Raw genomic sequence first — 11,266 nt, 5'->3', positions numbered from 1 at the left:
AAGACGGTAGTCGTGAGCCACCTCGACCGACTTAAGAAGAGGATACGTAGCACCTTATTTTGCATGTTTTAAGCGTCGTGGTTGACGTTGGCGGTGCAGCTCTCGCGGACCATGTATCGGAAAGCGGGGTGCGGGAAGGTTTTTTTTTTTCTCTGGAACACGGAATTGATTTTGGGCGTGTGAAAAGGCGAAGGAGGGGACACGCCTAACTACAAGGATCCCGGGGCACGAAGATGCTAGCTGGCATGCGTGCTTTCCAAACCTCAGCTGGATACCAAGGCCTTGTGCTAACTCCGTTGTGAGATTGACTAAGTTCATTCGTCTCTTGTGGTTTTAAACACACAGGCACACATACGTTTCTTTTTTTTTTTCGTAGGTGTGCATATCTATCTCTCTCTATCTCTCTCTATCTCTCTCTCTCTCTCTTTCTCTTGCTTCCCTGTAGAGCGGGCGCGTTAACGAGCGCGTCCCATGAGTGCAGAGGAGGGAGGGAAGGTGTCTCTTTCGGCCCCGAGCAATGGCCTCTCCGCGGAGGAGGAACTGCGGCAACTGCGGGACAAAACCAACGCGTGGAAGCAGTCGGTTGCCATCCAACTAAGTGAGGCGGCAAAGAAAAATAAACAGCTGCGGGATGAGTTGAAGGACGCCGAAGGCAATCATGAACAGGACATGCTGGCACTACGTGTTCAGCTCGACAAGGAGTTTCGTGAGCGGACAAACATGAAGGATGAGGAAATCAATGATATGCAGCGACAAATGACACAGCTGCGGGAGGAGAAGCGGCGCATGGCGGAGGAGCACAAAAAGAATCTGGAGGAAACGGTCATCCGAATACGCGAAAACAGTCGGATGGAGCACGCGTCAAAGGCCAAGACGGATGCAGAGCAGCATGAGGCAGAGCTACGAAAGCTTCGCGATGTCATAGAACAAAAAGAGCAGGCGATTGTACAGGCAGAACACGAGGCTGCGGTGATGCGCACCCGCCTCGATAGGTTGGGGGAACAGTACAGAGAATTATCCGGTCTTATGACCCATGATGCGAGGCAGCTTGATAAGCAAGAAGCAGAAGCAGAAGATGCAGCCAAAGGCGGAGCTTCGTCCCAGCATTTAGTGAAGTTGAGCGAGGCGGCGCATAAACAGCAGTTAGAGATTGCACGCTCAGAGCTACGCGGTCTGGAAGAGAGGTTTGCTGTGAGGCTACGAGAGACACAACGAACGCACGAAGTAGAGCGGCAGCGCTGGGTGGAGGACATGTACCAACGTGAGGAACAACTCCTGACACTGCAGACGCTTTTGCGGCAGGCGCAACACGAGGCTGAAACTGCCAACCAGCGTATTGCTGCTGCAGGGGTGGAGAAGGAGCGGTCGGAGCAATGCCTGGCGCAGAAGGTGGCAGCGCTGAGTAAGGAGTTGGCAACTCGAATGGAACAGTCACAGCTGTTAAACGTGGAGGTGGGACGTCTGCAAAGAGAGGTGAGTTCGCAAGAAGCACTTATACATGGTCTAGAGGAGGAGGCACGAATACGGGAAGAAGCATTCACATCATTGACTCTTTCAGAAGACAATCGGAACCTTGTGCAGGGGCTTCAGAAAGCACTGCAGGAGAGCCGTGAGGAGGCGGAGCTCTGGCGCTGCAGGTATGAAGAGGCTCTACAAGATGCGACAGGTGCAACAACCGTTGTGCCTTTTGGAGAAGGAAAAAATGACACGACCAAACTCGTGTCATCTGAACTAACCCAGCGGGAGGAGGCTCTGGCTAAAGAGGAAGTCCGACTGGAGTTGAAGGCAAGGCTTCTGAAGTCTACAGAGGCGCGGTTAGAAGAACTTAAGAGGTCGTTGGCTTCACAGGCAAGTGTCATCCTGCAGCAGCATGACAGTGACGATGATGGACGGCGGAGGGACATGGAGCGATCCGAGAAGCAGCGTCGAGGAGGGGCCTTTCTCGCCTCCCCACAAAGATACATGCAGATGATACGGGAACAACAAGGGGATAGTATCCTTTCTTTTCCAAGACGCCTGCTATCGTATCTCCTTTTCATGCGTTTGCGCACGGCCATAACACTGTTCCTATTGTTATTTTGTTTTTTAGTTGTCTTTATCACTATGTGATGGATGGAGCCTGTTTAATCAACATAGATGGAGCTATTTGGGAATTAGTGTGGCTTGCTTCTGGATCTGGTCTCCTCTCTATCTCTCTGTGCGAGTGAGCTCAGGTTTTTCTGATGCGGAAACGGGATGAAAATTAAAGATGTGCTCTCTTATCCGCTGTGCTAATCACTCAATGCTGCTGTCATCTGTATGCCGTGAAAGAAACAAACAACAACAACAGCCTTTCATCCAATGGGGGTGGAGCAAATGTTTGAGTTTTCCGTCTCTGTGGAGTTGAGATGAAACCCAAACTTTAAGTTATGTAGCTTATGTGTTGTTTTCGTTGTTTTACTGGCGTCCATAGGTGATTTTTGCTTTTACATTTTGTCTTTTCCTCACTCTCTCCCTCACCCGCACACGCGAACTCTGTTGGCGTGGTTACATTCCGTGCTCCACGTGAGAGAGCCATTCTTTCTAGGAGGAGTGGCATTGACGTGGGTGTGGGATATGTGTTGCACCTTCTTGCCCCGCATGGCTCGCGATGAATCACAAGGGTGGCTAGAGGAAACAACAACCATGATACGCAGTTTGTTTCGACTTGTGTTTTGTTTGTGTTTGTGTTTGTTTGTTTGTTGGTGGTGGTTGGGTGTTCTTTCTTCATCTGCATTATCTTACCTGCCTGATTTGTGTCTCTCTTCACTCTATGCGGTGTCGTAGTCCTCGGAGCAGGCGTCATGTTCCGAAGGAGAGCTCCGGAGGTGGTACGCCGCTCCGTACTGGGGGCAATCAATAAGGTGGAGGAGGCAGACGAGACGCTGACGCAGATCCTTCAGGCCTTTAGGGGAGCAGCGGAGCCGTTCTCGGACCTTGACGAGTCCTTAGAATGCGGCAGCCCCGCCAAGCCCCAGGGTGTGCAGACGGCTCCCGTGTCGTCCCCCACCATTCTTACCTTTAGGGGGTTCTCCGCCTCATTAACATGCCCCAAGAAATTTTACTTGCTGCAAAACCGTCAAGACTTGATTCCCCACGTATCCATCGGAGAAGCCGTGCGCCTTGATGATGGGGCGGCATTCAACGAACTCGCGCGGAGGTGGGATCGCCTTCAGTTCGGTAGTCGAGCCGTCGTTGTGCATGAACGGAACTTTGATCAGGCGGTGCAGCGGACAGAAGACACCCTTGTGAAGTACTTCCAGACCGTGCACGCACAGTTGGGCGAGCAGGCACCGTCCCTAACGATTCACCGCCCCGCGTTTGCTGCACCGTTTGGTGGCAATATAATATCCCCAAATGGTGCGGCGAGCCCTTTGATGCTTCGGGCACGACCAGTTGTATTGCGGTTTCGCCCAAAAGACAATCAGTGGGTTATTCTTGAGACGGCGGCAGTGATTGACCCATTCGGAAATGCCACGCGTCTTGCGCAGTGTCTGCAGCGTCTGCACTTTACAACAATTGCCTTTCGTTACTGGATAACCCAGGCTCACATCCCAATCCAGATACGCAAGCGTTTCCTAAACATTGACCTCGACACCGTGACGGAGGAGAGTCTCAAGGGTCACCGGTTGGAATCCACAGCTCAAGTGGCGGTGCCACTTGACTTAAAACGTAGTGGCCTCCTGCATATTCGACAATTTTTCCCCGGACCCGTGACACTCATGGATTGCGATCCGTCACGCCTTGTGAAGTACGTGCAGCGGCTGTCCTTGGAAGATATGCTGGAGGCGGACACAAATTTTAATCATCGCGCTACTGGAGCCTTTGATCTAGGCAGCATCAATCTGCGCGCGGAACCGCTTGTGGCGGATCTACATAAGGAAGCGGAAATACTGCAGAAACGTGGTCTAGACCATCGGCACCTAGGCAGTAGTACCTCTAGTCGAGTTGCAAAGAGGAAGGAAACGGAACTTCGGGAGCTCTTCGCGGCACAGCAAAGACTTTTAGAAGCTCTTATTCGCACGCGTACATTGCGGCTTATCGAACAGAGTTATGACGCAGCAAACGTGCAGAAGTGGACGACCTTTGCGCACCACAATGGTGCAATTGTGAAGGCCACTTTTGGTGAGGAAGATCAGGTTTCGCTTGAAGGTAAAGGCGGCCGAAAGAAGAGCGCAGTTTCGTTGACAAGAAAGAAGAAGGAAGCGAGAGATGCCGTGGACCACAACAATGACAGTCACCTGCCCAGTGTGCCGGCGTACTCAGAGTTTATAGGTGCCCACTGCCCCCGTGGCGATGTGTGCCCTTTCTTTGCGGAGGGTTTGTGCCTGCCAAACAAAATTGAAGACCCGTTGAAGCTGTCTGACAATCACCTTTTTACCCTCCCCTCAACGTCTATTTCACGCAAAGCGATGTGGTGGACGCAGGGGCTTCGTACCGTACGCGATGTGTTGTATCAATACAAGAAGGGGACCATAAAACTAACTGCACCGCAACTGCGTCACGTGAAGGCCGTTGCTTCAGGTATGCTGTGTCTGAACCCAAAGGAAATTGATGACTTCTTCTCCCGCATTCGATATCCGGTGTTTTTTATTGACTTTGAGGCGACGCAGTTCGCTTTGCCACCATTTGAAAAAGTAGTGGCGTACCAACCCACCCCATTTCAGTTTTCCATTGATGTGTTTCAGGTCGACATTCTCAATGAGATACCCACCCACTACGACTACCTGCACTTCGGCAAGGGGTATTCGCCCAACGTTGATCCACGGCGTGGGTGCGTCAAGGAGTTGATGCACATTGTGCATCTTGAACGTGAGAAGAAGCGGCATGCAATGGAGGCCTCGGGCGAACTTGCGCAAATAAGGAAGCAAAAGCTGCTTCAAGAACAAGAGGAGAAGGAGATGGCAAAACGGATGAAACAGCGCGGGCGGGCGACGATCACGCCCAAGCCTCTTCGCATAACTAAACAAACCCCATTGCTGGAGCCTGTTCATCCATATGATGGCTGCTTTATTGCCCACTTTGCTAGTTTTGAAAAATCGTGTTTGGAGAAGCTCGGTCAATTGGTGGATGAGCACAAGGAGGACATCAAGCAGTTCTACTTTCTGGACACATTGGATTTGTTTAAGCGCGGCATTGTTCACCCCAATGCCCAGGGCTCAAATTCGTTGAAGAAGGTTCTCCCTGCGCTCTGTCCGGACTTTCAGTACGGTATCTTTGGTGAGGAGATAAGCCGCGATGACAGTGACGCGGCGGACACGGACGGGGGCAATGGTGGCAGACAAGATGAGCAGAAGGGCGAAAATGCAATGGGTGTGTATCGCTTGTGGTATCATCATGAGGGCGGGGGCTCGCTGAAGGATCTTCGTCAGGTTTCCATGAGAGACTCCCACCGTCAACAGGCGAGTGACACGCTTGAGCAGGAGCAGAAACGAGAGGTGTTGTTGCCACCAACTCGCAAAGAGTTGCGAGACAAGGCATGGGCATCGCTGCGGATTCAGCTTCTAGAATACTGCTCACTGGACACCAAGGCGCTCTATGAAATCATGCGGCAGGTGTGGCGGGAGAAGGAAGCGGTGAAGGGGATCAAGCCGGATAAGGGTGGCTGGGTCATGGCAACCCCACTTCCTCGAGAGCTTGACTTGTGATGCTTTCACAGATGCCGGAAGAATTAAGTAAAGGGAAGCGGTGGGGTCGGTGGTGTATGTCATGAGAGAGGAGACGTAAAATGACAGGTCAAAAAAGAGGAACACACCCACACACACACACACACAAAAAAAAAAAATAAGTGTTTTGTGAAGAAAGTTAAAGAAAAGGCGAGTGGGGGCAGTAACAGCAACCACGCGAGAGACAAATTGGGCGGAGGAAAAGGCGAGGGCTGTGAGGGTGCTGCCTGCACTGTCGGTTAAGCGAGGCACGGAAAGGGAAAGAGAGAGAGAGGGCAGGTCACACTGCACGGTCCTGTTTTTTTTTTTGTGGCTGTTGTTGTTGTTTATTAAGGTGTCATCCGCGTGATCTCAGCTCTGTTGTTGCTGTTATTGTTTTCTACACCCGTACAGACACACGCGTTCGTCTCGTAGGATGGCTCGCCGCCAACCCTCACACGATTGTTGCTGTATGCGCGCGCGAATGCCCGTCCTCCTTATCCTATGTTGTGTTGGTTATTGCGGCAAATCGGTTTGAAGAGAACAGCGGTAGGAAAGAAAATAGAGGCGAACAAAACATCAATGACGGTGGTGGTCATGTGCGACGGCGCGCCAGCCTCTCTGAAGGCGGCCGGGTGGGCCGCCGTCCCGGGGAATCTGATGCGGCAGCACGACGGCGAGCAACTAATCCTTGTGCATGCGTGGAGTAGGGATGCTGCGCTGCGGCCTACGCAGTCGAGGGAGTCACCCGATAAACCATTGCCACTGGATGATGCGCACTCGCTGAACCGTCTCCCGCTCTCCCAGGTTGTGAAGGGCACACTCGAGACGATCACCGAGAGCAAAGTGACTCGGGACACTCTTAATTACAAATTAGAAACAATGATTTTGGCGGATCCGGTCCCGCACTTGACGTTCCTGTCCGCTGCACCAATGTCGCAGGTTTCCGCAAAGGCCCCACTTACAAAAAAGGAGCTGGCGGTGCAGCAGAAGCAGCAGCAGCAGCAGCAAACATCGATGCCAACAGACTCAGAGGTGGAGGCTGTTGCACGAGATGCGGAAAAAGAAGAGGCACAAAGCCGCGCCACTGCCATTGCCTTGTACGCCAAAGAACGGGCGCTGCACCATCATGCAAAAACCATTCTGTTGGGGGCAGGCAATTCCATGGATGGGAAGAGCATTCTCCTCGGACTTGTCGCCAAGACTGTTCTTCGTGATTTGCGTCAAACAAACATTTTGTGGTTTATAAAGAACAATGGCCGTGCGATGAGGCCTACTACTGCTATGGTGCGCTATGTTGTTGTGCTCGTTCCCGCATCCAATGATGCTCAGGCGCTTGAGCGAGATTGCAGTGTGGTGCAGTATGCCTTGGGATGTCGTAGAGAAAGGAGCATGGACACTGTGAGTGCCGTTCTTGTTGTTGAGAGTGCCACTTCACCTGAGGAGGTAGAGAGGTATTCGCAGACGCTGCGGGCTATGCTTCAAAGAAGCACAACGGCAATGAATTTGCAAGAGGCTGACGACGTGGATGCCGAGGACCCTCCTCCTCCTCTTGCTTCTCCCGTGACGCATGCTCCACCTTCACTGGAGAAAAACGGGGTAACGCCTGGCGAGGGTACGCCTCAGGAAGCTGTAGTGGATGCCGGAGAGCCCTTGCCAGCTGCTGAAGAGGTGGACAGTGCCGCGGAGCAGCAGCAATGGCCAGAGGTTTCATTGTGTGCGCTGCGCACCACCAAGCAGGTGGCCGTGGTGACAGCAGGGAATGCGGCGGGTCAGGTTGTAAAATTTCTCCAGCGTCACAAGACGGACATTGTGGTGTCTCCCTCAACTCTCCCAGAGGAGCTTCATATGGCCCTGCTTGCCATGTCGAAGCCTCATGTTCTCATTGTGCCATTAGCTGAACCTGCTGCAGCTGGTGGTGATGTCGTCATGGCGCCGCCTGAGGAGAAAAAAAAATGTACAGAGTGAGTGTTACAGCAGCCCCTGGTAGGGGTTTTGTGTGCGGGCTTAGATGTGTTTGTGTACAGTTGCAGTTGGTGGGGGGAAGGGAAAGAGGTAGGGAAAAGGAAGAATAAAAAATATCCCAGGAGGAAAATACAACTTTGTTTTTTTTCCTACCTTGGCCTCACGCAGTCACCAATGTTCTTGCTCGTGTTAAGCACCTATGTTTTGTTACCACTCCTCTCTGTTGTTGTTCTTGTTTTTTTGCTCCCCCCCCCCTTTTTTTTTTCGTATGGACGTGTTTTTGTTTTGTGGTTGTTGTTTTTATTTCCTGTTGCCTTTTTCTCTCTCTTTCTTCGTGCTGTGAAATTCATCACACGTGGCGGAACCGGTGATTGGTAAACTGAGGATTGGGATAGCGGCGACGAGTTTGCGATCAAAAGAGGTTGTATCCCCCATGCCATTGCATGGGGACACCACGGTCACGGACACCAGCGCGACCTTATCAGTCGTCGCGGCTGCGGGTTCCCGCGTGATGTCGCGGACGGAGGTGCCGGCCTTGGTGGTCCTGCGGCGGCGGCGGCGAGGCAACAGTCAGATTCAGCCCCAGCAGGAAGCCCCAGCTGAGTGCGGGGAGTCCGGCACTGGGAAGCCGCACATCATCGTTGTGACGCAGCACGGTCCCATTCACACCGCGAGAGTTGGCACCCACAGGCACTCACTGCAGCCTACGCGTATTGTGTCGTCCAGTCTGTCTGCGAGAGTCACGGGGGCAAGCACATCTGAAGGAAACTATGAGAGTGGGGCGCACGCCGGCAGCAACGGCGCGGCATTTCTAAGTTTTTGCTCTTCTAACCGTCACCGAAGAAAAAATAGCTTGGTACGGCATATCGAAGGAGCATTTGTTGAAGTGCAAGATGGCGATAAGAGCTCTGCCAGACGCTCATCACGGCGTCGCATTGGCGGTAATGTTTACGGTAACGACAAAATCAACAAATTTGCCAAAGAAGACGAAAATGCTGAGCATAAACCAGGGCCTTCTATCTATACTTCCGCTCACCCAGCCGTTGGCCTTCTCTCACCTACAACGACACTGCGTCTGGCCGACCTTGAGTGTGCCATTGCCAAGCATGGGCAGGTGTCTCTCCGCGTCAAGGCGAACGGCACGAAATGCTCACGAATGAACCGTAAAATAGTCAACCTCCACTTGTGCAAATACTCGCTTCTCCGGATTATTGCAGAGGAGCAGGGGTTTAGAACGCAGGAAACTGAGGATGAGTTGGAAAAAAATCAATTTAATCTTGTATGGTCCGACACAGTACTTCCGCTTACGCGTCTGGTACGCCTGGCAAACTGGCAGCGTACCAATCACTTTCCTTCGATGTACCTACTCTGCCGCAAGGGTCACCTGGGCATCACACTTGGGAAGATGCGTCGAGCGCTTCCCTCGCACTTTCTCTTCTACCCGAGAACGTGGTCTCTTCGTAGTGAGCGGCATCAATTTATGGGGTTCGTGATGGCGCTACGATCCAAGAAGGTGTCCAAGTTTTTTATCCTGAAGCCCAATTCGGGTTGTCAGGGCCGTGGTATCGTCATCTCGCGAGATCCATTGTCCGCCGTGGAAGACGTGGACAACTATGTTGTGCAGGAGTACGTCACGAGGCCACTGCTTCTGGAGGGGCATAAGTTTGACCTTCGTGTTTACGTGTTGCTAACCTCCATCCGCGCCCCCTCCATCTTCATGTTCAACGACGGTCTCGTGCGTATATGTGCCGAGTTGTACGAAAAACCCAACGACAACAATGTCCGCAACGCATGCAAGCATCTGACGAACTACGCCGTGAACAAGCACAGTCCGGAGTACGTGTTTAACAATAACGCTGAGGATGGTCATCTTGGCAGCAAACGTAACTTTAAGTTTCTTAATGAATGGTTAGAGGCATCAGGAAAGTGTCCAGTGGAGTTTTGGGCGGCCGTTGCCCACCTCATTTGCAAAACCATCCTTGTTGCACAGCCGCAGATCACCAGTGTCTACAACTCCTGCTTTTCACGGCCAAATGACGGCTACAACTGTTTTGAGGTCCTGGGGTTTGACATCCTCATTGATCACAAGATGAAACCGTGGCTGATGGAAGTCAACCACACACCGTCGCTTGCCACCGACACCCCGCTGGACTACGACATCAAACACGCCCTCATCAAAGAGGTCTGGGAAATTATTGATATCAAGGCATCCGACAAGAGACAGGTCGAAAAGAAGGAGCGGAATCGTTTTGTGCAGCGTGTGATGTGTCAACCGCTGGCCGCACAAAATGTGACGGGAACCAAAAGTGAGCGGGGCACTGACATCACAGCGTCTACCTCGACGCCCACCACGAATTCGCTGCCGCAGCAACAACTGTTGAAGACGCCATTGTCTCTCACAGGGGGTACTCAGGAACAGGTAATGGAGGAGGCTAACCTCATTGAGGAACGCCGCGCTCGCGAGGACGCAAAACTATGCAACTTTCAGCGTATTTACCCCACGACAGATGTGCAGCACCAGCTCGTATATGACGCTATCCTGGCGCAGGCCCGGACCCAGTTCGGTTCCCCGCGTCCTTCCTGGGTGAGCTCTCCGGCTCCCACTACACCGCAGACAACGGAGGAGCGTTACCGACGTTTTGATGTCTTATCTGTGGGGGTTCCCAACCCGCCTCGCGCCGCTTTCGGGACAAGTCTGAGAGATCGAAGTGTGCTATCAACACCATGTGAACCTGTCGCGGACGCTTCAATTAATTCCCTCTCAAATATTTCCACGTACTCCATGGGACAACAAATGCAGCGTCTTTGTGAAGACATGAAGCTTAGTCAGTCCCGTGGCAAACCGACACCACGGACCGGCTCTTTTTTCAACTCCGCAGTGGGAAGTAAAAGCAGTGTCAGCAACAACAATCAACACCCCATAGATGGACCCTCGGATTCAGCGCCATTGACTGGGATGGCGACAACCAACTTGGCGCCGGAGCGGAAGCGTCCAGTTCTGGGCCGTATATCTATGGGGATGAATACTGAAGGCCCACTGCGCAAGCCGCACATCATCAATACGAAACTGGCACCCGGTGGATCCCCTAGTGTAGCCCCTGTTGGAAATCCTCCTCCAACCACGGAGCGCCTCGAGGAGATGCGGAGCCTGCAGGAGCGTCTTGATCAAGAAGCTGAATGTGAGCTGTCTCCGTCCCATGACAGTACTGAGGGAAGCTCCTTTGGCTTAGAAGAGGAGGAATAGGCCCGCATACAACATCATAGTATCGAATGTGTCGTCACAAATTTGCTATTATTGTTGTTTTTCATTAGTTAACTATTCTTCTGCTTTAGTTGGTGTGTGGGTTTTTTTTTCATTTGTGTGTGTGTGTGTGTGGCAGCAGAAGTTTACTTTGTAACAATCGCAAAGGAACAGAAAAAAAAAAAAAGGAATAAGAGAACAAAAGTTTAAAAAGAAAAAGAAAAAGGGGGGAATTTACAACAATTTTCAAGCGATTGTAAAACATAAATAGCCTTTTACATCTTTCCCCTGATGATAACGATGCTAAGGGAAGCTGATGAGCCTGCTTCCCCCTCTTCTCTCCACCCCACCCTACCCCATATATATATATATATATATATATATATATATATACTAC

The 11,266-nt window shown here is 51.9% G+C and overlaps 4 protein-coding genes across 4 annotated transcripts, besides 8 other annotated features; all 4 read left to right on the top strand.

Annotated features, from left to right (window-relative positions):
* Positions 1-385: 385 nt before the first annotated feature.
* Positions 386-426: a microsatellite.
* Positions 427-471: 45 nt separating this feature from the next.
* TraAM80_01436 (uncharacterized protein) lies at positions 472-2,109 on the top strand (the record flags this gene model as incomplete). The annotated part of the gene is made up of 1 exon (XM_029378477.1): positions 472-2,109. The coding sequence occupies one exon, from the start codon at positions 472-474 to the stop codon at positions 2,107-2,109; it is 1,638 nt and encodes a 545-aa protein (XP_029241666.1).
* Positions 2,110-2,674: 565 nt separating this feature from the next.
* Positions 2,675-2,739: a microsatellite.
* Positions 2,740-2,822: 83 nt separating this feature from the next.
* On the top strand, positions 2,823-5,666 carry TraAM80_01435 (uncharacterized protein; the record flags this gene model as incomplete). The annotated part of the gene is made up of 1 exon (XM_029378476.1): positions 2,823-5,666. One exon carries the CDS (start codon positions 2,823-2,825, stop codon positions 5,664-5,666), a length of 2,844 nt encoding a protein of 947 aa, XP_029241665.1.
* A 101-nt stretch (positions 5,667-5,767) lies between these two features.
* Positions 5,768-5,792: a microsatellite.
* Positions 5,793-5,980: 188 nt separating this feature from the next.
* Positions 5,981-6,011: a microsatellite.
* Positions 6,012-6,245: 234 nt separating this feature from the next.
* On the top strand, positions 6,246-7,631 carry TraAM80_01434 (uncharacterized protein; the record flags this gene model as incomplete). Its single annotated transcript, XM_029378475.1, has 1 exon — positions 6,246-7,631. One exon carries the CDS (start codon positions 6,246-6,248, stop codon positions 7,629-7,631), a length of 1,386 nt encoding a protein of 461 aa, XP_029241664.1.
* A 272-nt stretch (positions 7,632-7,903) lies between these two features.
* Positions 7,904-7,933: a microsatellite.
* A 128-nt stretch (positions 7,934-8,061) lies between these two features.
* Positions 8,062-10,872, top strand: TraAM80_01433 (putative tubulin-tyrsoine ligase-like protein; the record flags this gene model as incomplete). The annotated part of the gene is made up of 1 exon (XM_029378474.1): positions 8,062-10,872. The coding sequence occupies one exon, from the start codon at positions 8,062-8,064 to the stop codon at positions 10,870-10,872; it is 2,811 nt and encodes a 936-aa protein (XP_029241663.1).
* Positions 10,873-10,964: 92 nt separating this feature from the next.
* Positions 10,965-11,004: a microsatellite.
* A 39-nt stretch (positions 11,005-11,043) lies between these two features.
* Positions 11,044-11,094: a microsatellite.
* A 133-nt stretch (positions 11,095-11,227) lies between these two features.
* Positions 11,228-11,262: a microsatellite.
* Positions 11,263-11,266: the final 4 nt, after the last annotated feature.

This window comes from Trypanosoma rangeli, assembly GCF_003719475.1.
Source record: "Trypanosoma rangeli strain AM80 chromosome Unknown Tra_15.4_contig_00029, whole genome shotgun sequence".
NCBI classification, from domain to species: Eukaryota; Euglenozoa; class Kinetoplastea; order Trypanosomatida; family Trypanosomatidae; genus Trypanosoma; species Trypanosoma rangeli.
This window is presented reverse-complemented; position numbering and strand designations above follow the sequence as displayed.